Raw genomic sequence first — 24,088 nt, 5'->3', positions numbered from 1 at the left:
GGAGGTCGTGGGTTTGATCCCTGGCCTAGTCATACCAAAGACTTAAAAAATGGTACTAACAGCTGCCTCCCTTGGTGCTCAGCATTAAGAGGTTAGTGTTAGGACTGGTCAGCCTGATGTCGGGATACTGTGACTGGGTGGGACATCATGCTACATGTCTGCGGCATGATGCCCCAGTGCTAGACATCACTATAAACTGTCTCACTGCAGACATCATAGCGATATGACTGAAAAATTGTTAAAGCTACGTTCAAAATCCAAATCACACACACACACAATAAAACAATGTTTCAATTTTTTTTCACTTACAACTAGGATAAGCTCTCAAAAGATTCTTTTTCCTAAAACATAACTTACATTATTAACCAATCCTGGTCAGCCAAACCCATATATACTCAATTTTATATTCACCCATTTCCAGGCTGGTTCCCATTTTTCCATATCATTAGAACCATGTGTCCTGAAGCATAGAGCTAAGAACAAATTTTTGATCTCCAGAGGGGAAGGAAAACCTTTTAAATTGATGTTAACATCAATGCCAGGCAAGCTGAAAATGTGCACACTCAATAAAATGAGAGATTCATCATTTAATATATTTACATTAAATATATACCTGCTAAAAGGATTGTAGGAAATGTTTTTCTATTTAGCAAATGATTTTAAGACTCAAAGGGATCAGAAACAAAGAACGTTAAATACCAATGACCAATGATACAACAGCTATGAAAAAGAGAGGAACAAATTGAAAATGATGAAACCCATACTACCCAATACTGTAGAAAAAAATATTCCACCAAATAAGCAAAATAATACCAACAATCCCATGGATCACAAGCAAAATAAAAAGATTGGCTCACAGAAGAAAAAATGCATGCAAAGGGTAAATGTGCAAGAAGTGAAAGAAAAAGTGGAAGCATCTTTGAAACGAAATCAAAGATGAAGTAACTTTATATTTCTGCTCTCAGATTTGCACATCATCTTATCTATCTATTCTACCTTTATCATGTCCCTGATGACTGGAAATAGATTTTTAATGTAAAGAACCTTGAAGAAATTCCTATTTCTCTTGACTGTTATTTTACCTCCAATTACATTGCATTAATGTTTTACTGGATGCATTGCTACTTTTGTTTTCATGATGTCAAATAATGGTCACATGATGTCATATAATGGTATACATTTTGGCTTTAAGCAATACTTTATCTTCAGGTAGAAAATTCACTTTTTGCAGATTAGTAACCTGAACTTCAGAACTACATGTTTATGGACTTAATTCATATTAAATGTGAATCTTTTGGTGAAGTTTTGAAAATATGAAAAATTAAATTGCCTGTTCTAATGGCAGCTGATTAACTATTTTTGCCTATTTGTAATTACATTAATGTAATCCATATACTATTGGTTTGAATTAATTACAGTATATAGTTTCTAATAATGAAGTCATATGATGAAAATACATTGTGCAGAGACCAAGGAGGGCAAATAAACATTAACTAAAGAAATGACTATTTAATGATATGAAAGCTTTGATATTTGATTTGATTGTTGCTGATAAAACATGATGTTAGCTATGCATTGATGATGAACTAAAAGCATTAAAATTTATATAAGAATAAACTAAATCCTTCTTTCCAACTGAATCAGCTCACAGCCAAGATCAAATTTGATATTTGGCACCAAACATGCCATGTTTGTGCATCTAATTTTAGAAACAGGCATTTTCTTAATATGACCACTTGTACTTAATAGCTTCAATTCAACAGTCCATAAATAGGATCGCAAATTTATGATTTTAATATTTAAGTACATGTACATGTAATGGCATGCATAGGTTAGATATATATTTTCTTATTTGTATTTTTCATGTTTTCACAAAAATGATTGATAGAAGAAAGCAACCTTGACTTTGATCTTTGTTTTGAGCCTTTTTTATGCACACATAAACTTACTCCTCACTGTACAGTCATGGTTATTCTGATTTGCCATGAAACATATAAGAATGCAAACATACATACATACATACATACATACATACATGTACATAGATATTTGCCTTTATATTTCAGAAAATGCAATCAAGGCAGCGGGATTTTAAAAAAATCTAAGAACCCATCTTAACCCTTGGGTAGGTCACTGAAGACATGGATTGAATACAGAAAACAGCGGGAAGAAGGCAAGGTCCGAAATAAACTTCTTGACCTTGCATCCAAAGGGTTTAACATTGCTGCTTTTTATCTCAGATTTAGTGGTGACTGGAGAAATAGGTAATACATGTTTTTATCTCATCTGGCTGTAAGGCCAAGTGAGCTTATTGTATGTTCGTGTGTTCAGCATGTATCATCCTTCTGCCAACAAAGGAGCCATGGTAGCTTAGTGGGTAGAGCATCAGACTTGTAATCCAAGGGTTGTGGGTTCAGTACTCACCCAGTCCAGTCCAGGTCAACTGACATTGTGTGTGTCCTTGGAAAAGACACCTAGCTTCCATTTCCTCTGCATTATAAATGTTTTAAATGGGATATGCATCCTCCATCAACATTTACTGATTACCACACTGGAGGCCATATTTCTAATCCAGTTTCAATCAAACTTGGAATGTGGGTTTATATCATCAGAATTTTGGATGAGATAATGTGCAAGATCCATGCATATAAATGAGGTGATCTCACTTCTGATTGGCTAACCTTGTTTACCACTCCTGATGCCATATTGCTGATCTGATTTTTATCAAATTTAGAATATATACTTAAATCATTTAAGAGCTTCAGAGTTCCTTAATGAACTTGATCCATGCATACTAATGATGCGATTTTAATAGCAGCAATTACTTTTCCTGCTGCTATTGAAAAGCTAACCTATTTTCATGCTGAAAAATAACCATTTGATGTGAATACATCCTTTCAGAGTGGAGAAAGAGTCAGAATGACCGATTGCACTCCACTCTCTTATTTTGCACTATATATGTCACGTGGTTCTATGCAGAAGGTCAACTTTTTCACTGACGCCATACTGTGTAGATGTCTGCCGAAACCGTCACCAGAGAAATTAATCTGTAGCACTTACCACAAACAGCGGTCTTCTGCAGTTTTTAATTAGTCTCGGTGTTACAACTGTCTGTTCCTTTTTCTAGAAAACGGTATTGTAGCATTTTCCCCTTTAGAACTTCATTCTTTTTAGGGCTTCAGAGGCTACCTCATGTTCTGTCTTTAAAATTGGTGGACACATGTTCCTTACATATATACAAATCACTGTGGTATTTGTAAGTCCTTGTGTTCTAAGGTAAAGAACAATGGGACCTGCCTCACGTTGAGGACATCATTTTCCTTGCATATTTGAAAACACTGTGGTATGGGTAAGTCCATGTGTTATAAGGAAAACAAAAACAATAGGCCTGCTTAACATTGTGGACATGTTTCTTCTGTCTTCAAATTCACATTGTATTCTTTTTGTTTGCGCTACACGTTGACATCGCATGTATTTGAATGTTGCTTTAATAAACAAATTCACAGGTGAATTATCTTGTTTTTCAATTGGGAAAACTACTGGTAATTTTTCATGAGGTCAGCTTGATTGTTTATTTCATGTATGCAGTGTTTGTAGTGCATACACAGAAGTTTACTCTGTACAACCCTGCATACAATCTGGTGAGTTTTGCAGCAACATCACACAGTGCTCTTAGCTCGTACATAAACAATGCGATATGACACTGCATACAACCAGGTGAGTTTCAAAGCAAGAAATGATTTAATTATTTCTTTATTACAGGATAAGTTCAGAGCAGAAAAAGGGCCCTTGGGATACTTGCACAGATTGCACTAGTGCTCAAAGTGCATGCAGAAAAACCATTACAATTCTTGCAAATTTGGTCTTGTATCAAGGCCAGGGAAACCTTCCCTCCCCAATTTGTTCAGAATTTTCTGAAAAAGAATCTCTTCCAGGTCTCACATATTGAGACAAACATCTTTGGTGGCTGGTGAAGCCCCTTCCATAGGAGGGTCTAGATGTATGAGAAGTCAATCGACTTACCCATGTAGGGAGACGATGAACATTTTTCATGTCTCTAGCAGAGTGCATGCCTTAGGTTGTGGATTTCTTCCTCCAATTAGGGAGGTAGAGCACCGTGATAGCAGGTGATAAATCAGTTGAAGACGAGGTCTTTCCCATCTATCACTCATCGGTCTCTTGGTAGGGAGACAGGACAAGGACTGAGCTTCCCCCTTTCCCCTCCTTTTAACATCCCACCCTGTGCAGGATTCACAGCCTATACACAGGACTTTGGCTAGGGACAGGGACCACATCAGTGTTCCCCTGTTCCCAGTTATACCTATGAACCCTTATGGAATGTGGGCCTTCCACCTCAGGGCCTTTGGTTCATTATGTACCCATGGACTAGTGGACCGTGCCCTCGCAGCTGAAGTGATGCTGCTGCACATGTCCCACCATCACCTCATCACCAGCTGGCTTCCTTTTGGAAGGTTAAGGTGATACATCATCTAGGGAAGACAGACGTTCTTGTCTCCCCTTTCTAACCATATTGAACCAGGGACCATGGCACAGAGTGCTCCTGTGCCCTTTCCATCAAGAGACATGGCAATGCCCAGCCACTCTCCAACTCGGAGCATCCTTGTCAATGATGATGATGATAGAATCCTCATTGCCTCGGGCAAGTTCTCAACAGAAGTTGTGGCAATCATAACTTTTCTCTAGGCCAACCCTTTCAGCTCATATGGATGAGGAAGAGGAAGTCTGATCCATTTGTAATGCAGTAAGCAAGGTTTACCATATGTTACCCCCAGAACTGTGCCCTGACCTGGCACACAGTCCATAAAGATCCTTTCCATTTTGGGAAAGATTTTCGGGGACCAGCTCAATAAGACCTCTTACTTCTCCCACATTCATCTATGATTGAGGTAATATCTTGAGGTATTCACAAGGCCAATGTAGGTCAGCAACATAGAGGATGGTCTGTTCCTCCCTTAGCACTGAGACCCACTATTTCTTCTTTCAGCTACTGGGTACTTTCCCCCAAAGTGGCCTATCAACCTCCTTTATATATAGATGTGGCCAAAATGGGTATTTCTAGCCTGGGCACACCTTCCCATCAAAACAATTGATGCCATGGAGCAGGAAACTGGTTCCTTTAAATCATAGTTTTACATGCCATCCTATTCTTAGCTACTTCCTTTAGTATGCTGAGAGAGGCCACTTTGAATCCAGCCACATTACTATGTGTGCAGGATGCTGTGGCCAGGCATCTCGGCATGCTCTCTATTGCCATTGCATTATTGGTGGATTTATGCACATCCACCGTGACATTGCATTGGACTCCTCAGAAGTCTTGGTTTGCCGTAGTAAAGACCTTCAGAGGGCCAGAGATGCTTCCAGGGCACGCGATTCATGCAAAATTTGTATGAGTTTGCGCACTTGGAAAGCAGTGAGGCGTGAGAACTCCAGCAAATTAATTTCAAATTGTGCATATGAAAATGTATTCTACGCAGTATACAACTTAATTCAGCCATTCACCCTTAAAGTTCTTTTAGAAATGGTAAAAATATTTAAGCACTTTTTGCGACATGTCTTTTGTCATAACTGTTTACATATCTGGTTTCTTCAGCTTAACATGAATGGTTGTTTTTCTAAATTTGATTGGCACATTGGGCCCCACAACAAGCATTGTGTCGAAGTTTGAACCTTGCATAAAGGAAGTTTTACAGAATGTGTGTTTATAATACGGGCTATCTAGAAGACCCAAAATGGCTGATTCCCAGCATTGTTAATCTATAGATGATGATTTGGCTCGGCAATTGCTGGCTGATCATTGTAATGAAGGCGATTTATTTTTTAAGTCAGGAAGTATATCAGATTATATGAGCGGGAAAAGTATTAAAGGAGATGCCAGTGAGTGATTTTGAACCAAATAATGGCGTTAATTTCAAATCTGATGTACATGTTTGATGGACCAAAACATACGGCAACCCCTCATTTCAGCAGTATTTCAATTTCAAATGTAGAAAACAAACAAGCCAAATTAAAATACTAACAATTCAAAAGTAGAGTGCACTTTTCTTTTCTAGTCACAATTTATCCCAGCAGGATCTTGTTCTACAAAACTATATAGCCCTAATATAAAGGTTACGATAAATCTAATAAATAAGAATCAAAAAAGGAAATTCAAAAGTAAAGATATTTATTTGATCAACATATCTCTGTTTTGAACAAGTAGACTATAGCATTAATGGACTTAAAATCATAATACAGCATTATGAAATAGTAAATCTAGCATAGTAATCTAGTCATTAGGGTGCTAATTGAAGAAAGTTAGACTATGGCAGAGCTTATGTTAGTGAAAAATTAATGTGAGCTGTGAAGGGTGTTCTCAGTACAGAACAGTATTCATACACAGATATGAAACCAATTAATCTGAGAAACAATGAACAGATTAATACTTATACAACTAGAGGCAACATCTTTAAAGATTTTGATTTTAATAGGGGTCTTACAGAGTGGATAAGGAAAAAAGAGAGATGGATATTGAAGTGTTTTGTAAATAATGAAGTATGGCCATTTCCTCTTTTCCTTCAATTTTGTTCTACTCCCCCGCCCATTTTTGGGACAAGGGGGGAAGTCCCCCATTATGATAAAATCCTGAGAGCATCTCTGAAGGGTTGCTCCAGGACCTCCAGATGCCAAGACCCTCTTGGGGGCATCATTTCTACCCTGGCTTGCTGGATCATCAACATTGATTTTTCTCTCTGCTTTTGGCCCAGTGTGCTCAGGTCACTGCAGATTGGTAAGGAAGTTCTCTGTCCCTCCTTCCTTTCCTACCAGCAGAAAAGGGGGGGCAGCCCAAACAATTAACCCCTCTCCTGCCGTGCATCCCCTTCATGCATCCCATTAGGTGCTCTTAGGGGCTTGGTCAAGCATTATGAGACATTGGGTGGGTCCTCTCCATTGTTAATGAGGGTTATTGTCTCCAGTGTCATGAACAACGCCCACTCTCAAGGACCCCCAATTTCTGTCCCCAGTCCAATCTTTTGGAATTTAGGAAAGAGCTGGACACCCTTCTGCAGAAAGGGGCAGTCAAGAGGGTCTTGATTGATCCATCTCCCACGTTCTACTCCTGAATTTTCATGGTCACCAAGAAAAGTGGGAAATTTAGAATCGTTATCGATCTTTCCCTGCTCAACCAGTTTCTGCCAGAGGAAACCTTCAAGATGGATAAAACCTCCTCAATCCAGAATGCTCTTCATCTGTTCAATTGGGCCATCTCCACTGACCTTCAGGATGCCTATTTACACATCCCCATATTTCCTCCACACCATGAATATCTTCATTTTTGCCTAGACCAGGAAGTTTTTCAGTTCGGGTTCTGTTGTTTGGAATCCCTTCTGCACCCAGGGTCTTCACCCTGGTGATGGGAGTAGTAGTGGCCTACCTCCAAATACAGGGAACATTGATTCTCCAGTATTTTTTATTCACCATGTCCAAGTTTCCTTCATCAGGATCTGTTCCGTTGTTGTTCCACTGTAACTAAGTTGGGTCTCCTACCCAACATCGTGAGATAAGAACTTGTTCCATCACAGGACTTTGTTTACATGGGGATGAACTTTCTCACAAACCAAAGCTTAGTTCGGGTTCCCCTGGATCGGGTAGATCGATTCCTGGCTGTGCTAGAGATGCTATGAGCAGAAACTGTGTTGACTGCTTGCCTTTATCTTTCCTAACTCGAAACCTTGAAAACCTCTGCCGATTTGTTTCCTTGAGGATGTCTCCACATGCATCCTCTACAGTTTCTCCATCTTGCAAGGTGGAAACCTCAGAGATTCTCTATCAACCCAGATCCCTCTAGGACCAGTATTTCACCACCATTTGCTTTGGTGGATGAATCATTAGAGACTCCTGATAGGGGGCCCCATACATGCACCTGACCCCCATTCCTATCTGTTTGCTGATGTGTCAGATTTGGGCTTGAGAGCTCATATAGAAACAGGTTGAATTGTCCCTCAACATCAACAACTTAGAAATGAAAGCAGTATTTCTAGCATTGCAAGAGTGTGTCGATACGACAAAGGACCGATGTGTCATGGTCTGCTCAGACAACACATCCATCATAGCATATGTACGATGTCAAGTTGGCACACATGCCACTTCTCTTTGTGTGGAGGTCTGGAACCTCTTCATTTGGCAGCCTCAGAGAATGTCATAATCTGAGTTCGCCATATTCCGGACAAGATAACATATCTGCAGACAGCCAAACCAGGAAAAAAATGTCTTACTCAACTGAATGCTCTCCTCACCACTCAGTAAGAGAGTCTCTGTTTTCTCTCTGGGGAAGACCTCTAGTGGACCTGTTCACTATGAAGCTCAACAACTTCCCTTATTCTATCTTAAGGCATCCAAAGAAAAAGAAAGGGTTAGGAAGCATCTTTTCCTCCCTCTCAAGGTCTCCATAGACATTTCAGCTGGCACTATTTGAAAGAGCATACCAGTCTCTTACTGATCGAGACCTTTCCTTTATGAACTTAGAGCCCATGATGTTTGAGCCATTGCTACCTCCTGGGCCTACCTTAATCACAGCTCTTTGGAGGACATCATGAAGGCAGCATTTTGGTGTTCCCATACTACCTTTTCCTCCTTTTATCTCTACTCATTATCACAACAAAGTGAAGACATTTTTTTTTTCTGGGTCCCATTGTTTGCACAACATGTGGTCCCAAGAAATACCAATATTCCATAACGTAGTCCTATCCACCATGGTGAGCACTTTCCATTTCTCTGATTTTTTTATCAGTTTGACAGCATCAGCCAACCCCCTGACTGTCAAATTCAGCTAAACAATAGATATGGGTAAACTATTGCTCCTTTTAAAATGTATTTGGGAGAGTAAACTAATTTTAATTATGTTATACTTACCCATAGCTATTGTTGAATTCCCTCCTCCCACCTGATGTAATAATAGTCCTCTATGAAAAAAGACAAACTATCTGTGCCAGTCTTGCACATAACATACCAAGGACAAGGCAAGTTGTATAAAGAATTACATTGTATTAACAAATCCTCACTCTATGGGAGGATGCATGCACATCAAACGGACAGTGCATTTTTTTTCGGCACAAAAAGAAAGCTAAACAATAGTATAGGTATGTAATGCATAATTAAAATTAGTTTTACCCCCCCCCAAAAAAAAAACTACATGGTTCACAATCTGCACTAATCTGGAGTACTGCTAATAAACAGTGGTGTACTCTACATAATGCAGCAAATAAAACAGACTTCAAAGAGAAGAGGTGGTTCAGACATCCTGTCAGAGATTTTTTTTAAAAGTCCTATAATAGTTTGCTTTACCTCATCTGCTTTTGTGCTGAATAATGACTGCATCTTATTTGAACCTTATTTGAATTAATACTTATATCTTCTTTCCTTACAAATAAATATTAGCTCTAGGCACTGTAGCAGCTGTGTTTGGTCTTTTTCCCAGTTGCAAATTTGCACCTAGATTTTTTGGTGCTGCACTTAGCTCAACTTTTTATAAATAGTGGGTACATTGACAGCCTGTATTGTTTTTCTCCTTAAAACTGAAATAGGTACAGGAAGAGATGGGGGGGCGGGGTGATTGATGTGGAAAGCTTTTTATCCTCCTCCCTGCCTTTGCTGAGACTTGTAAAAAATGAGGAATGTTGTATGTGCATCTATACACTGCTTCTTCATTTTAGCATTTCCAGACAACTGCCAAACCTGTTTACAGGCTCAGAGGACTTTGGAGGCAGCTGTGGATTTAAGTTTCTAAATTTTTTCTTACAGAAAAAGCACAAAATAGGCTTTTACTTAACCATTAAGAAAAACCCATCAACATTTTTTCAATTAAAGCTTGATTTATTACTTGTTTTCTTGTTGAGAATATCAGTGCATGGTAATTTGGAATGTACATAATGAAATTTGCAGATACAGTATCAAGAAAATACTTTTATATATTTTTTAAGATTTCTTTAACAAAAATATTTTCACAAAAATAAAACACGATATGATGAACTATCACTGAAATGAAAATGTTGGGAAATGCTTACTGTTTGCAACACTAAGAAATAAATAGCTATACAAAAAAATGCTCAAGTGAAATTTATGTTTTATGATTCAGTTTCAGTTTAATCAACATAATGTGATAAGCCCTCTATTGCTTAAATGTGAAAAGAAAAGAGCCATTGACTGTCATGGCAGTATACTGATTACAATACATGAAAGGTGCAGACATCACAGTAGAATTATTGTCTCATAATTTATCTCTACCTTTTAAACCAGTTTCTTTTGGAGGCACCTTTCATGATGGAAAGTCTCAGTCTGCAATGCAATACATATGTTAGATTGGGTTGTCTCCATCAACATTCAGCATGCTAACTTGTACATCGTATTATTTCCTCCACATTGCAAATATATCCGGTTTTGCTTGGATCAGAAAGTCATCCAGTTCTGGTTTCAGCCTTTCAGAGTTTCACCTGAGCTATGGGAGTTATATTGGCATACATCTGATTACTGGGAACTCCAATTCTCCATTACTTTGAGGACAGGCTAATCCACAATGTTCAGGTACAGTCCTTCCAACAGGATCTGTTCCATTGCTAGTGTGTAGTAGCTTTGTTGGGCCTTTTGTCCAACCTTGAAATGTCGAGCTCATTTCATCCCAGGATTTAGTTTATGTGGGTGTGAATCTCCTCATGAACCAGAACTTAGTTCAAACCGGATCTAGAGGTGCTACCAGCAAGACATCACTGTTGGCTTGCTCTTAAATATACGTATTGAGAACCTTGAATGCAGCTGTGCACTTTCTTGTTTTTCCTTCTTGCAAGGTGGAAACCAGAGAGATTCATTTTCAGCTGATTCCGTTAGACTAGATTTTTTATCACCTGCATTGGTGGATGAATCTTGACAAGTTTCTGACTGGGGACCCCATGCATGCACCTGACCCCCACTACTGTCTGCTTGCTAATCTGTGTCAGATTTATTTTGGGGCACCCAGAGGGTTTGTACAGCAAGAGTCATTGGACAATGGACAAATCGTTGCTTCACATCAACAATCTGGAAAAAAGGCTGTATTTATCATGCTGTAGGGGTGCATTGACAAAGTAAAGGGTTGATGTGTTTTGGACTCCTGTGAGAACATGTCCATCATGGGGTATCTCTGACATCAAGGAGGCATACATGCTCATTCTCTTAGCATGGAGACCTGGAATCTCTTTCACTGGGCAGTCTTGGTGGACATTACACTGAAGAGTTCTCCAGATGCTGGTGATGAAGAATGTATTAGCAGGCAGTCTATCCAAGACAGGCAAAACAGGCCTCACTGAATGGTCTTAACACTGCTTTGTAGCAGAGTCCCTTTTCACAGTTGGGGGAAAACCTCAGTTGGACTTGTTTGTGATCAGGCTCAACAACATACTTCCCTTTTACATTTCTCCAGTCCCAGACTGAAGAATATGGACAGTGGGTGCATTCGGCTTCCAATGGGATCATCTATATACCTTTCCACCATTACAACTGATAACTAAAAAATTCTAGAAACGTTGGTACTTCCATTGTTTATATCATTCTCGTATCCAACTATAGCCACATTGATTGTGGCTATAGTTGGATATGACCAGTTCATCAAGACAGGTCTAAAAAAATTGAAAACTGCTAAGTGCTGAGCATTGATTAAAAGAACTTGTTTCAAACATGACAAATAAACAGTGATAATGAAAGATATTGTGTTCCTTGAATTTAGTGAAGTGGCCTTGGAAAGGTTTTGGAAAAGTCATGGAATTTATATTTCTTAAGTCTGCAGGAACCCTGAGTTACACTCAAGACTATTTATCCATGTCATGGCATCAGTGAGAAGATGGAGTGAGATTCATGACTTGTTTATCAATGCTGTCTGGCTCCATTTAATGTGAATTACAAAAATGTTTCTCTCTTTTGTCAGGCATGATTTTTATGCAGAAACTCAGTTACCTTAATAGCTCCAAGACATAGAGATGCCCAGTCTCAGTCAAATCTGTGCTGGGGATGAGTAAGATAGGCATTTATGTCCTGTTAGGGCATTATGTTTCTATCTTAATGCCTCAAACGGGAAATGGAATGGTGGGAAACATCATTTTTTGCCTCTTAAGGGGTCCTGTGATATTTGGCTTACAGCATTTCACATTGGATTGTCACTACAATCAAAAGTACATAGCAGTCCATTACTGATAGAGACCTTTCTTTTATGAAACTAAAAGCCCACAAGGTTGAAACTGTCATGGGTGTGTTTTAATCATTCTTTCTTGAAGGATGTCATGAAAGCAGCTTTTTGGCGATCTCATACTACCTTCTTCTCCCTCTATCGCTACTTTGTAATATAACAGTGCAGGTATTTGTTCTCTGGGAATTGCAGCACAGCATGTAGTCCAGATAGACACCAACATTAAGTAAAGTGATATCTTCATCACTGTTGAATACATTCCATTTTTCTCCATTTTTTTATATGTTTTATCTTGATCATTCTCCACTCTGTGTGAGGATGTATTCACATCAAATGGATGATGTTTTTTGGCATGAAAAGTAATAGATTTGCAATATGAAAAAGTGATAACAATGCAGTAACGATGGGTACAAATTGCATAATTAAAATTAGTTTTACCTTTCCAATCAACTACATATTAATGGGACAAGGTACATCAACTTCTACAAAAGGCTAAAGTTGAGAGGGTAATGACATATCAAATTCTGACTTGTTATTTCTGGATTTTTCTGGTCTTAAGAAAGGCATGAAGTTTCAGCTATGAATTTGACCATTCCGTCTTAAACAGTTTTCTTTGGGAAGAATGTTTCAAATGGAGACTGAGGAGAAATTCTTAATTGGAGAATACTACATTGGTCAGGCATGCCCTAAGGTCTTCTTGATTGGGCAGTCTCCATTGACTTTTGGGATGCATATATTCAAATCCCTCTATCCTCTCCATGCAGGAAATAACACCGGTTTTACTTGGGTCAGTATGTATTCTAATTTAGAGCTCTTCTGTTTGGACATTGGTAATGAGAGTGATTGGAGTGAAATGATTTTCCTCAAGGAACGTCTGTCTACATGGATCTCCATGGGATCCACTCTTAACATCCAAAGTTAGTGGCTCTGCCTGAACCTTTTTTTAAAAATTGGAGTCCCAATCCACACACCCAGTCACCACTTTCTTCTGAATGCTGCTGTGTAAGATTGTGGCTGGGGCACTCACCTGGAGCCAGACTGTGTAGGTCTTAAGGGACCTTGATCCTAGGCAGAAGCATTCCTTTGTTTAAACAACTTGGGAATGTGGGCAGTGTTCTAGCCTTTAAGGGGGGTGTCAGCCTCATGTCAGAGTGTGTTTTTTTCCTCAGACAGCTTGTCAGGGTTATTAGGAGATATTTGTCCCCCATTTGCTTTATGTGTAAATTTGGACCCTCTTATGTTAGGCAGCTGTGGAGGAGGTCATGCTCCGAGTCCATAATATTCCTAACAAGAGCAATATCTTGGCACAAGGTGTGTCCAGAGAGGGCTGTGGGTCCTTTGGGAATATTTTCTGCACCTGGAGGTAGTAGTCACTTTTCCAACTGTGCAGGAAACATAGCAGTTGGATCTGTTTGCAGCATAACAGAACACCCGTTTCCTCTTGAATCTCACCAATCCAGTTCTTAGGGTCTGGGCAGTGAACATCTTCAGTCTAATTGGTATTGTCTGTATATGCCCTCACCTTTCGAATTGTTCTGGCAAGTGCTTATTTTGGTAGCTCTCCTGTGGCTTCTACAGTTGTGGTTCAGTAATCTCCTTGACCTGTTGGTACACAAGTCCAGTAGGCTACCACAGAGGAGGGTCTCTGCTTAACAGGAGCCCCAAGTCCTTCTTCACACTTGGCCAATCATAAGTGAATTGCATCTACCAGGATAATTACAGAGCTAGGCTACTAAGCACATCACCCTGGATAAGACCATTTCCAAGAATTCACTGTTCCAGAAAGCCAGGTTCAAAAGTTGAAGTTTTAGACATTCAGTGTGACCGTTACCAGTGATATTATTGTCTTTGTATCAATAAAAATGAGAAATTGATCAAAAGCCCTCTCTGTGGTTCTTACATAGGTATACCATTATATTGTTCCTAGTGCATTGGAAACATTGGCAGTTATTATGATTGACCATGTGAAGAGGAGTGATATTTTTCAGTCACAAATATTAGGGCATAAGCGATTAGCATTTTTCTACTGATTTCCGATTCCGGATTTTGGGCATGAAATTTTTCCGATTCCGGATATGATTCAATTAATCGGAAATGCTAAATTAAAAGGTTTTTCAAATTAACTTTTTAAACCGTGTTACACACGTTTTGCATATCACACCGATGTCACAAGGGGAAGGATATGGCAGGACTATAGCAAAATGCAACGAAGTTCAAAACCACAGTGCCGACCCATTCTTTGTTCAACAATTAGTTGATCTTGCCGCCAGGCTTTAATTTTCCCGCCTTAATCTTTTATGTCGGCAAGCGGCCAGTTCCATCCTGTACTTTATTCAACAATTAGTTGATCTTGCCGCCATGCTTTAATGTCGCGGTCAAATAAAAATAAAACAGGCTTTTGTTTGGTCCTATAAAGTTGGCCTCTTGCGGCGACTTAAATAAAAGCAATGAAATCTGATCGATTCTTGCATTTTCCAAAGGGATCGGTGATTGAAACAAGTTTATTGTGCTGTGAAAGTTTCCTTATTAACTTTATTTATATTTACGATTGTAAGAATCATTTTCTTTTAATTCCTTATTAGCATGTGTCAATGTATTCAATATTATGCCTTCATTATTGAGGATGTTGACATAAACGGGTAGGACTGTATTATATATTTTAATAAATTTAAATCTTTCGGTCTAACTCAAGTATTATCGTTTCACCCCATTGTGTTGACCATATTGGACTTTTCTGACTTCTTATTTAACTTTATTAACGCACTATCGAATGACACGCAGTGTTAGACACAGTGCTATAGAAATTCAACTTTATTATTTTTATTATCCGAATCGGTCATTCTTGCCTTGTCCGACTCCTATTAATCGGAAGTTCATACTATCCGGTGGAATCCAATTTCCGGATCAAAAGTCGGTTATGCCCTAACAAATAGATCACTTTACATTGAGTCTTTACGTTCCTAGTAATGGACCTTGATAGAATGCACAAAACTATTTGTCATAACAAGGTTATCTTCATCAATACAAATACAAGATCTGATAAATTTAAGAAGAGAATGCAGTAGTGCATGTTCAATGAAGTCACCCAGAGAATATTTTTAAAACTCATTACCTGGTAACCCCTGGTGCCACTTGTATGCCTCATAAGGTTGTACCTTACTTCCGAGCTCTATAGCATCAAGGTCATTTAAGATAAATTAAAGTGGATGGTATTACAGACAAGTGGACAGATGTGTTTCTACAATAATATCAAATAGTCTCGACTTTCCACTCGCATTACATGCTACAGTGGGGAAAAAAAAAATTTATCTGATTTTTTTTATGTCAAAAATTAGCCCGTTGATGGAGTGATATTTTATGTCTGGATTTGAGACTTTTTGGCCTGAGACATAAGGCAGATCAATCTGAACTGCACACAGACAGGAACACCTATGCAAAATGTAGGATAACCTGGGGATTTGGAGTAAAACGTGACCACGACACAAAAATGATGTGTCCAATAAGCAACAAAAAAAAAAATGTTTCTAGCGCAACTAGGCATGTGGCTTAACAAAATCTCCTGGAAGCAGTTGTATTTGGATGTATTCAGAAGTAACTCCCAAAATGCATTTTTACTCCCATTTAAGGTGAAAATGACAAAAATCTCCAGAGGTTAATAAGTTAATGAAACCATATAAATATCTGCTTTTCATTTAAATGTTTTTGTAGTGATATTTTGAAAAATGGAGAACAAGTCAAAATCTTTTAGTAATCCACTGCTTGGCTACCTGAATCCATCATGTATAGTTATTTTGGTAGTCCACACCAGAATTGTGATAGTCTAGTTTGTCTGACCATGCATTGAGCATGAACAACAAGTTACTGTTTTTCCCATGTCATATGACACTACCTGTACCTTGGAAAGTGCTAAGAATTACTCCGATTGTTGGCATAAGTTATTTATAATCCTGGTAAATGAGCTTTTTTATTCAGAGTTTTCTGGTTTCTTTCAGAGGTATGTCGACACAATTCATGTTAGAAGTTCAACAGGTTTTGGAGAGAATGAAGAATATGGAGTGGAACAGTTGGATCATTAAAATAATGCCTAAAAGATGTCCTGATATCAGGATAAATTTGAGACAGAAAAGTAAGAAAAAATCAAAATATTTTTCAAGAGCTAAGACACACACTAATGATTCTTACAAAAGTCATCAGACTTACATTAAGAAAAATCATTGCCACAACTGCAGTTGTTTGCCACTTATACGTAGTGAGATGGATTGGGACCTGACAGTTGATGATAATTCAAATAATTCACAGGATTCGCAATTAAAAATGAAGTTGTCAAAAGCAAAACTTTCACAAACTAACTATGAACATCTAGAGGATGATACATTGGTAAAGCAAGATGTCAAGTCAGATCTAAAGATTGAAGTGCCCAGAAATTGCATTCCAGAACATAAAGATGTTCAGCATATTTCAGGTGATGATGATTTAGATCTTGATTTCTTAGACAACAGCTTGGATATGCACCGACAAGACTTTGAGGAAAAATGTTTCTATGAAATGTTAGCTAGTACTACATCAGACAAAGATAATTCTGCCAATGAGCCAAGTAATGTGTTCATTGATATGACTTCAAAGTTTGGCAGACCTGTAGATTCCAATATGGTTAATTTTGTAAGTGTTGATAAAGGTTCTGTTTCAGAAGAAAGTAGCTTGGAATTGTCATGTTACATGGAATTAGTAGAGGAAAGTTCAGGTAGTGACTTGAGTGAAGCTGTGTATGCATTTTCAAATAGGATTGCAACCAAACCTGAACCCTTCATTGAGTCATCAGCAGATGTAATTTGGTCCATAAATGGATCTTCATGGAACATTGAAGAAGATAGTGTATCAGAAGATAAAAGTGATGCAAAAATGTTACAGAAATGCCACTCATTGCCTGATTTATGTTTTTCTGACAGAGATACCAGATTAGATCTAGGGTGGCTATATCCTAAAGGAGTTAAAAATATAGGTAGAGATATGTCCAGAAAACAAAGCAAGGATAGCAATGAAACTGAAAGGTTACATACTCAAAGTGTGCAACCACGAGCAAATGAATTTCCTTTGATTGAATTAGGTGTTGCTGACAGAAATATTGGCTATGCATCTGAGTGGGCTTTGAATTTGGTCAGAAGAGAAGATTTGCAAAGAGGACATTATATACAACAAGCCTTATCTAGATTATCTTCATTTACTTCAGATACAGAAAACCTCTTCAAGCAGAATATGACTTTAAGAACGTTGTTTGATTGGCGTTTTATCTCGCTGAAATATATTGAGAGATTGCAACAAATTCGAAATCATTTTTATCCTGCTAGTCTAAATCAATATTGGAAGCATGCTAGCACTGAGTCACCACCCAGTGTGGAGGAAAGCATGTCTGTGGAATGGATGCGATTGCAGACATTCCAGAACTATCCTCCTTCTGCCCATGGAAGCCCCAATCGTCTTTCACGAGAAGGATTCTATTATACAGGACAGGGAAGTCAGACCAGATGCTATTCCTGTGGGTTCATGCATGATGAATGGAATTATCTTGACAACCCACGGGAAGTACACTGGAGAATGTCTCCGAATTGCCCTTTTTTGAATGGGACACAGGAAAGATATCCAAATATCCCTATGACTTATGATAGAAGTAGGAATATTGGTGGTGCAGGTAGTGACTCAATACCACCTCCATCTCTCCCAGTTACCCCATCTAGTGTATCTGGCACAAGGATAGGTGAAGTTCAGGCTGAAGGAAATAGGTTTGAATCCAGAGAAGGTTCCAATACTGCCCAGGAGGACAGCATTTCAGTGGTAAGTTTAAACAGCTCCTCCCACCTGAATATAATTATCCGAATGCATTATTGAGGAATATTGTGATAGCCTTTGTGTATCTGGCCATCTGTCCATAACCACAAGTCTCCTAAGCAGCTTGATGGACATAACCAAACTAGGTATATACGTTGCTCATATGATGACCATCTGGGATTCCCAGAAGGGTTTCAAGGTCAAATATAAGATAAAATGAAGTTAAATTAACAGTGTGAAATATTTTCTGACAAAATTGTAACATGCGGTCATAACAAGAGGACACAGTAACCCTTACAGTACAGTTCGTGCACTTTTTTTAATTCCCCATGCTTTGTAGTTGCAGTGGAGAGAGTAGAGAGGATTAAGAGAAAAACCTAAATTTTTTGTGCATTCTGCTGGGTTTGCCATTGTGTCTTGTGGAGAATAGTTTTGAATACCACACATCTTTGTGGTGTTGCAACCGATGACAGCCATAGAGTGGATGTGGTTTCTATAAAATGGTTGTGATTTACTGCCTATGATCCCTGCATGCAATCATATAACAAGTTTAGAGAGAGAGTGCGCCGATTTATTTAAATCATTTTCTTTTTCTGGGGCAATTTGTGTACTTATACTGAAAAATACTGCAACAAGTAATCATTCTATAAATTATAAACATTTGCTAGTTCTGATGAAGATAATATCTAATACAACATGTCAAACCAAATTTTAGATAATATTATAATATTGACATATTGACAGTGCCTTACAAACTATTATTATGCAGAATGAATCAAACTTTTTATATAAAAAAAAATTAAATATGTTATTGGAGTCTACAGATACATTCCTGTACTTATTTCTGTTGCAGTTCATGATACTTTTTTATTGATCACATCAAAGTTAGTGATATCGTACTCCCTGCAGAAAAACAAAATCTTGAGTTAGATTGTTACCCTATGCATAAGTTCTCAGTAACTTATGTACAGTTTCTTCCAATCGCAGAATTATAGAGGGGAAATGAAAACTTGAGAAAGCATAGTTCTGGCAGTTGCTACATGAACATACAAAACAAAATTTGTTCTAAAAGCTAAATGACCATATACTGTTATGAAAATACAAAATTGTTGATAAAGTTAAGTTTGTTCTCAACCTGGATTTATATATGTTGTGAAGAAAAGAAGATGCATTCTTACATAGCATATCTTTGTGTATGGGCAGGTGCACTACATGTATATTAGTCTTGGATATATATGACAAAAAGAGACAGAGAGAGAGCATTATCAAGATTTTGTATCTTTGACTTAAATAGTATTATTTTACACTAATTATCAAAGGAGCATATTTTTTCACAAATGATCACAAGAAGTCACCCTTGATACATGTACATATAGGTTCACACATACACATTTTGAAGATAGATCATTATGTGCAAACTAATAACCTAGCACAACAGATGTCATCAACATGGTTAGTTTTCTGTGTCATTGTCGTGTTAGTTTTCTGTGTCATTGTCGTGTTAATGTCATCAATATGGTTAGTTTTCTGTGTCATTGTCGTGTTAATGTCATCAACATGGTTAGTATTCTGTGTCATTGTCGTGTTAATGTCATCAACATGGTTAGTTTTCTGTGTCATTGTCGTGTTAATGTCATCAACTTGGTTAGTTTTCTGTGTCATTGTCGTGTTAATTTTATGTGAGAACTGATAATCTAACAGCACAACAGCAGCTATTCTGCGAGATTGTTTTCTTTGTGATGATGTTGACGATAAACAATGTACTTCTTCGTAATGATGTTGACGATAAACAATGTACTTAGGGATAAGTGGACATGCTTATTTTATCTAATTGTTAAATTATACTGTATAACCACAGTGGCTATACCACTGTTTGATTCTCATAAAACAAATATTAGAGATAGAATTTGAGAACTAATTAAAACAACTGATATCAAATTTTTGCATTTATCTGTTTTATGTCTTCCATTTCATGCATTGTTAAGATCAGCTAAGTAAAGGTTATTTGTTATTAAGGAGGGACTGCTGAAAATAATATTTTTTTAAAATGGACAATGATCTTGATCCAAACTACTTGCAAAGATGTATTTCAACTTTTTGTTATTAACAATGAGACCTACAGTTTGATCATTCAGTTCCCTTGCTTTAGAACTACCTTATATAAAACTTAATTCCCACATTTTACAATTTAGCAGTGGAACATTATAAATTATGAATAACACATCTCTACAAACTCTCAAAAGAGACTTAACTGAACCAGGATAAACATATTACTCCTATGTATTATATCAATGATGATCAGGTAGACCATGTCCAGCATACCCCCCTAGGAACCAAATGTATTTGTTTAAAGTACGACTTATTCATCAGTCATGTTACCACAGTAGGTGCTGTACATCCAGTCATATTGAAGGGGGCCCCGAGTGGTCTAAAGCGCTCTCCGTTACAGATCACTGCCATCTCACGAGTCTGTCTGCGTGGGTTTGAGACCAGGATTCGGAAAATATGGATATGTGAGAAAGCATGCCAGCAGCTTCTCGTGGGTCAGTGGTTCTTCCTGGGGTTTTGCCGGGTTCTTTCTCAACCATTAATACTGGCCGCCATGCATAGCCTATCGTGTGCTGAAAAATGGCGTTAAGCCTCACAACAACAACAACCAATCATATTGAAACAGCTGAACCCTTTCAGTTAGAATGTCAGCAATATACATCTCTGAAACATCATTTTTTTCACATTTCCATTTTAACCTACAATTAGAACATTATTATTTAGCAATTCCTTTTCTCTGGTAAAATTAATGTGTTATATTTATATTTGGTTACATGATATCTACTTTATACAGTAGGCAAATATTGATTGTTAGAATGCTGTTGTGATGGAGTTTTTAATCAACTTCCAGCTTTCTTCTGAATCCCCAAATATTGCATTGTTATGATTTGTTTTCTTGAAAAAATATTGTATAGAAATTCTACTTCGAGAGAGTTTAAACTTAGTTTTAGTTCCCAAAGATTCAACAGTATTTGGGGTGATTATGGGCATAATCTCAGTAATTTCACACTGTTGGCTTAACTGCTAAACCATGTCAAAATTTACATTTAGTATGTGTTCTGTGGCAACAAAATTGTTCTGTGTGTTCATACCAACTTCATAAAAAAGATAATCGGAATGAAATGTAACAAGTTAGTAATTAAACTGAATGCAAAGAAATATTCGCTTAACATTTGGAAACAGTTTTGCAGTATTTTCATGTGGATTGAACAAATATACTGTATCAAACGTGAAGCACCTAAATATTCTCACAGGATTCTTTGCTTGGAAATGCAATACAGTATAGGTAATCGAATGCATTTTAAGCTGCATGTGGATTTTTTGTAATCTTCAATGCATGTACGCAACGTTACGACATTTTTCAGCTGCATCGTTCAGTCTGCTGAAGGAGGGCAGTGTTTCACCAGCCACACTTCAGTTCTTCCTACAAGCCTTGTCCATGCCCATGGCATCATCATTGGGGCTTTCATGTTGCATTGGATGCCCTATAGGTATTGCAGGAGCACAGTAAGAACCTTCTGTGGACTGCTCCTCCACCGAAAAACACTCTTATTTGAGGTTTCATTCCATTGACCTTAGGTAAGAGCACATTTGTTTCTGGCCCATTGAAAAACAAGCAAAGAAATAAATATGGTCACCTTAACCATTCAAAAGGGCCATCAGTGAATTCTTTAAAGTCATGTAACCTGAATTCAAAAAGCAGCCCCAGTTTAGACCTCCCCCTAAGTAGATGAACCCATAGCAGGGGTTTGTAAGAGAGGCCAAGGAGGAGATTTTTAGTCCCTTCTTTCTTTCTTAAGGAGGTGTGGGAGAATTCATACAGACTCAAGTTCTTTCCTGCAGTGTGTCCCTTTTCCTTGGATCTCCTTAGATGCCTTTTTCTCAGGCTTGGTCAAACATAGCAAATGGATTGTCATCTTAATCATTAATGAAAGATGCCAGATTCAGCAAATACAAGTGCTTCTTAGCCATTGTACGTGTAGATACATGTACAAGGAAGTGGAGTAGTCTGCATCTCAAGATTCAGCAAGTGTTGCAGGTTCACTTAAAATAATTTTCACATGTTCACCACTAACATGGCCATGGCTGTTGCACTTGGATCTGAGCAAAGAATTCCTTTGCTGCATTACGAACAAAATATAAGGTGTGGGTTCATGCTAGAAATATATTGCAACCAGGCTTTTGTGGAGTGATTTAACTGTACACTTATGGAATGATTTTCCAGATATCTGTACATGCAGGAATTGTTAATGAAGTGTTTGGTTGCGTAGCAGTCTTGTGAGTGGGCAACACAGGTACCGTCAGTCATAGAAGGGATGAACAAGGAAATCACACATTCAACTGGATATAAAACCTGCTGAGGCATTTCAACAGAAGACTGTCACCATTACCTACAAAATGGTTTCAAAACCATCACCGTTAAGCCCACTCTGAACAATTTTGTTTGGTAACTGTATGCTCCTGGGGAGCTAGAAGGCGGACAATGTCATGCTACTGACCTGGTATGGATTGATATTCCAAGGCAAACAACACATTATCATTTGATGCCATCAGTGAGTAGACCAAAGTCACCAAGTAGAGCATTTTTATGAGAAGAAGAAGAAGTCATTACCATAAACATGGAAGTACCACCAAGGTTTATTTTAGGCACAAATAGTGATGTCTTGTGGAAATATCCACTGTTCGATGTTAGGTGGGGACAAACTTAACCTTTCCGCAATGTTTCTTTGACAGGATAAGATTTTTTGCTGTGTGTTTGAATTCACATCTCTTGAAAAGACATTCTAAATAATATCATGCTGGAGATCGTTTTGCACAATCATGCATGGAACTGTCTTAGTCTTTTTAATGTTTTTTGACCCACCAGCCTTGACTGACTTTAGTTTGGGGCACATTCTCAGGTATTCCTTGATGTGTTTACCTGAGCATTCATTCTTGAATTTTCCTATGATTTTCTTTGTTGGTGTTACCAAAACAGTGGACGGTCATTCAGATATTTGCTGGTGTCAGATTCATTTACCAGCGACAGTCACCCATATCCATGTATGCATCAACAAGTCTACATCTGTGTACAGTATCTTGATGTTGTAAGTGCACCCTGATTTGATCTTATCAAAATAAAACTTGTACATGTGCAGTTTGGATAAATCTATTGACACACCAATGTAAATAGGCTTTGTTATCTTCAGTTTTGATTTCTTACTGTGTACAGCAGCACATCCATCATTAAAGATCTTCCCAGACTCTATTGTGGGATCAGCAGTAAGCCTGCGAAGTTTATTTTGCTCACTATTCTAAACAAAGTCAACACTGATACATCTGTCCTGGTGATGGAAAGTAATGTACAGGATTAAGTTTATAAACACGCATGACAGAATCATGGTCATGATCATGTCTACAGGCAAGGAGAGCTGTTGTTGGATGCATTTCACTGTAAGCTTGAGCGATTTTAAGATTACCTTTACTGTATCTGTGCTGCAGTGCAACGTTGGTGTCTCAGTTTGCCAATCAGATCTAACAACAGTATAATGAAACCCATATGGGATTTGTTTGCAACTTTGATTGTGAGCGTTAGAATCTAAGGAGCATCCACTTGAATATTAATCCATTCATGATATGGGACTTTAATTTTCAGACCTTGTTTCAATTCAGGTTATCATTTCTTTGACTTTGTAAAAAAAAAATTAAATAAGATGGTCAGATTTTTTCATAGTAATTACATATGAATTGTTGTTGCATTAAAGAATATTTACCTGTGTGTATGATAATACAATTGTACTCGCAAACAGATCCAAATGGTTGACAAAGCTGATTATATAACTTTATTCCAATGCCACATTTAAGGCATTGTTTTGAACATTTAATGTAATTTAATTTCTGTTAGTTTTTAATATTTTTTTTAATTATTATTTGCATTATTTGTTATGGGTAATGAAACATCGTTTATAGTAGCTGACCTTGCTCCAAAATCAGTGACAGTTTTGGTAAACAACTTTTTTATTTATTTTA

At 37.8% G+C, this 24,088-nt stretch overlaps 1 protein-coding gene across 4 annotated transcripts in view; it reads left to right on the top strand.

Annotated features, from left to right (window-relative positions):
- Window positions 1–24,088, top strand: part of LOC149797204 (baculoviral IAP repeat-containing protein 2-like) — a 162,783-nt gene that overhangs the window by 5,338 nt on the left and 133,357 nt on the right. For 3 of the 4 annotated variants that reach the window (XM_089961892.1, XM_089961891.1, XM_089961893.1), the window contains 2 exons: window positions 2,067–2,264; window positions 16,201–18,037. In XM_089961892.1, the coding sequence (XP_089818018.1) occupies window positions 16,205–18,037 (1,833 nt within the window). In that variant the 5' untranslated portion in view covers window positions 2,067–2,264; window positions 16,201–16,204. The remainder of the gene's footprint in view (window positions 1–2,066; window positions 2,265–16,200; window positions 18,038–24,088) is intronic. The other variant, XM_089961894.1, reaches the window with a different exon arrangement.

The sequence above is a fragment of the Sinohyriopsis cumingii genome, chromosome 6 (genome assembly GCF_028554795.1).
Source record: "Sinohyriopsis cumingii isolate HCF-2022 chromosome 6, ASM2855479v2, whole genome shotgun sequence".
NCBI classification, from domain to species: domain Eukaryota; kingdom Metazoa; phylum Mollusca; class Bivalvia; order Unionida; family Unionidae; genus Sinohyriopsis; species Sinohyriopsis cumingii.
The sequence above is the reverse complement of the archived record's forward strand: the minus strand, read 5'-3'. Positions and strand labels throughout refer to the sequence as shown.